At 55.1% G+C, this 3,500-nt stretch overlaps 1 protein-coding gene across 1 annotated transcript in view; it reads left to right on the top strand.

Annotated features, from left to right (window-relative positions):
• The first annotated feature begins 522 nt into the window (after positions 1 to 522).
• carmil3 (capping protein regulator and myosin 1 linker 3) overlaps positions 523 to 3,500 on the top strand; it is a 10,383-nt gene continuing 7,405 nt past the window's right edge. The window contains exons 1-2 of the mRNA XM_068748998.1: positions 523 to 703; positions 873 to 1,281. Coding sequence (XP_068605099.1) covers positions 523 to 703; positions 873 to 1,281 — 590 coding nt within the window. The remainder of the gene's footprint in view (positions 704 to 872; positions 1,282 to 3,500) is intronic.

Here is a 3,500-nt window from a genome sequence, read left to right as displayed (position 1 = left end):
CGCGTGTGTGTGTGTGTGTGTGTGTATGTGTGTGTGTGTGTGTGTGCGCTGCGTGCTGCCTTCAGGTACATCAGGTGAATCATAAGAGGGATGCAGCTCTATAATCTCCTCATCCAGCAGAAGGAGGAGCTTTAGGGAGGAGGCGTCCATATTGGCTAACGTTAGCCGCAGACGGCAGAGTGCTAAAGAGTGTGACGATGTTCCGCAGCGTCTCCTGTAATCTCACCTGTAATCTCTGCCTCCCTTTCTCTCCTCTATTCCCTCTGTTCTCGAATCACAGCTTCTTTTACTTCTGCTCCTCCTGCAGAGGCCGGCCTTCCTCTTCCTTTATCTCCCTCCTCTTCCTCTCCGTTGCGTTAAATTAAATGCTTCCTTATCGGAATTGAATATTGAAAACTGTGACTCGGCTCGACGGCGATTTAAAAGCAGGTCAAAAGACAGAAATGAAATGTTCCGCTGACGAATGAAGCGTGTCGGCGTCGGCGCATCTGTGCTAACGGCGCCGCCTGTGTCCCCCCAGGCATGTGGTCTTTCTCTGTGTCCGAGCTGGCCATCCCGGGGGCGGAGATCGGGCGCATCTCGGCGACCGACGCCGACTTGGGAGACAACGCCAAACTGGAATATACCATCCTGGAGGGGGAGTCCGGGGACACATTCAACATCACGGGGGGTGAACCAGGAGGCCGTCATCACGCTCAACAAGGTGAGGGAGGGGGGGAGGGGCTAAAAACGAGTGTGTGTAAGGGTGTCATCAGATTGTGAAGCCAAAAGGAGGACGAGCAGGACGGATGCAGGACGGGGGCGGAGTCAAAGCAGAGCAACAACGTCTCGTCCGAGTCCATTAACCGGGAATTACATGGAAACAAGTGCAGACCTGCCCGGAAGACCCGCCAGGAAGACCCACCTGGAAGACTCGCCCGGAAGACCCGCCAGGAAGACCCGCCTGGAAGACCCGCCTGGAAGACTCGCCCGGAAGACCCGCCCGGAAGACTCGCCTGGAAGACCCGCCCGGAAGACCCGCCTGGAAGACCCACCCGGAAGACCCGCCCGGAAGACCCGCCTGGAAGACCCGCCTGGAAGACCCGCCTGGAAGACCCGCCCGGAAGACCCCCCCCTGGAAGACCCGCCCGGAAGACCCGCCTGGAAGACTCGCCCGGAAGACCCGCCTGGAAGACTCGCCCGGAAGACCCGCCTGGAAGACCCCCCCCTGGAAGACCCGCCCGGAAGACCCGCCTGGAAGACTCGCCCGGAAGACCCGCCTCTGTCTGCCGTGCGGCGCAGGCGATCAACATTCCCGCCGCCTTCCCTCGTTTTGCGTCTCCCTTTACATAAAGCTCTTTGATGGGATTTTGACAAATGAATTTCCTGCTTCATTCATTGCAAACGAGCGTTTCCATCTGTTTACGGCGCCATGCGGCGCTCCACCCCGGCGTGACGCCGCGTATGTAAGCGCGTGCAGGAGACGGGTGTAATTAGCAGCTGAAGTTTGGAACAGCGCGGCGGCGTTCAGATGGCTAATCGTTCCCTGCGGTGTAATCCGATCCGGACCAATCCGGTCCGGTCCGAGCGGTCGCTCCCGAGGCCGCCCGTCATCTCCAGCATCACGCTGCGATGGAGACGTATGCCAGAGGCGGGGGCAGGCGAGTGACGTCCCCCCCCCCCCCCCCGACCAGAACCAACATTGGACATCTGCTGAGGAGTTAGCGAAGCCTAATCAATGCTCACCCGACTGCTAGCATAAATACCAGCTAAAAAAAGCTCCTCGGCCGTCCCGGGAACGATCCAGTCTTCCGGAAAGAGGCTCGGAATTCCATTATTGTCTCTAATGGACAAATGAGCTCGAGGCTAAGGAAGCGTGGAAGTCAGAGAGTCCAGCGAGACGGACGGCGTTGTGATTTCAGACGCCGCCGCCCTGAGTTACTTCTGACATCGTCTTTCTGTTCATCGATCCGGTCTCTATGGCAACCATTTTACAGATTGTGTAGTTTTCCAGGCAGAAAGGGCCGAATGATCCGAAGGTTCTGTCTGCTGGAGTTGAATCCCAGATCAGGTGTTTCATACCTCACTTTATGCCAGCATGTTCAACAACAACTTGCTGTGGCGTCCCTCAGGGCGTCATTCTGAGCCCCTTATTGTTCTGATCCGGAGCCACGGCGATTCCCATCGCTGTTCTGCAGATGATGCACATCTTTATGTCTCCCAGATATACCTGCAATGATTGAAGCTCCTCCCCTCGTCTGTTTCTGTTAGATTAAACGCCGTGTGTGGTTCAGACCGGCAGGAACCGGTACCGGCGCTCAGGTCACCCACATCAACCTCAGCTTAGACTGCTGCTCATATTTCAACAGGAAATGGAGGACGCCGTCACAGGATGGAGCCTCAGATCTAATGCCACTGATTCGGTTCCTTTTGAACTAACTCATCTGCTGCCTTTGAAGTTTCTTTATCGTGAAGCGTTTTGTAACCTTGCTCAGGAAAGTGCTTCAGAAACGACTTGCTCTTTATCGGAAGTCATTTTCAGTTGTTCAGATTCTCTTAACTGGTATGAAAGTAGTTAATCGCCTGTTTCTGATCCGGCGTCCGGTTACTAATGAGGTTGTTTAATGAGGCGGGCTTTAAAAACCACTCCGTTAAGGTGAAGAACATGTAAATTCTGTTTTCATCCATTGCACAGAAGGCTTCAAAAGGTCCGTCCCGTTGTCTGAGCGCTGGAGGTTTCACGTTTGCCCAGCAGCTTCCTCTCATGTCGGACCAGAACCGGCTCCAGAACTAGCTGTGACTAAAACCCCGCTTAAAATGAGACGAGAGCGACTCTCCTCGCTCGGCACATGAAACGAAACAGCCTTCCGGCGTCTGAATGTGCACGCGCATCATTGTGCACAATTAAGCTCAAACATCAAGAGGAGGAAGAGTAAGCGGAGCACATGACATCACACGCAGCAGCCAATCGGCTCGCTTCCTGTCCTCCTGTGGGCGTCGGTTGGCCCGGCTTCCTGGCTCGCCTTTTAAAGATTGACGGTTTTAATATTTCTCATCACGCCTGCGATCTTAAACAGAGACGTTCGAAGATCAACCAAATATGGTCAGAGGAAATGAGACTGAAAAGACGAAATGAGAGTAGCACCGTCTCTCAGTAAGCACCTCCCACCCGCAGGACTCCTCCCACTGGATTCAGCCACAGCGGTCTGAAGGAGACAAACAAAACGCACAATTAGTCTTTCAACATGGCCGCCCTCGGCTTCATGTTGATTTAGAGCGGCCGTAAAACGGCGCTCGGCTGCACGTGTGATGTTTCAGGATGAGCTCCGGTAAAAAGTGTGTGGGGGGGGGGGGGTTAACGGAACACAGAGACAAGAGGAAGTCAGAGGAGGAAACGCCGACGGTTAGAACGGGATGGAGGGGGGGGGGATGTGCTGACAGAATAGAGGAATCAGACGCATGGTGACACGGAAGACCGTGGAAAGTGTGCCTGTGAGCGGAGGGAGGTGGGGGGGGGGAGG

The sequence above is a fragment of the Brachionichthys hirsutus genome, chromosome 15, assembly GCF_040956055.1.
Source record: "Brachionichthys hirsutus isolate HB-005 chromosome 15, CSIRO-AGI_Bhir_v1, whole genome shotgun sequence".
Taxonomy (NCBI): Eukaryota; Metazoa; Chordata; class Actinopteri; order Lophiiformes; family Brachionichthyidae; genus Brachionichthys; species Brachionichthys hirsutus.
This window is presented reverse-complemented; position numbering and strand designations above follow the sequence as displayed.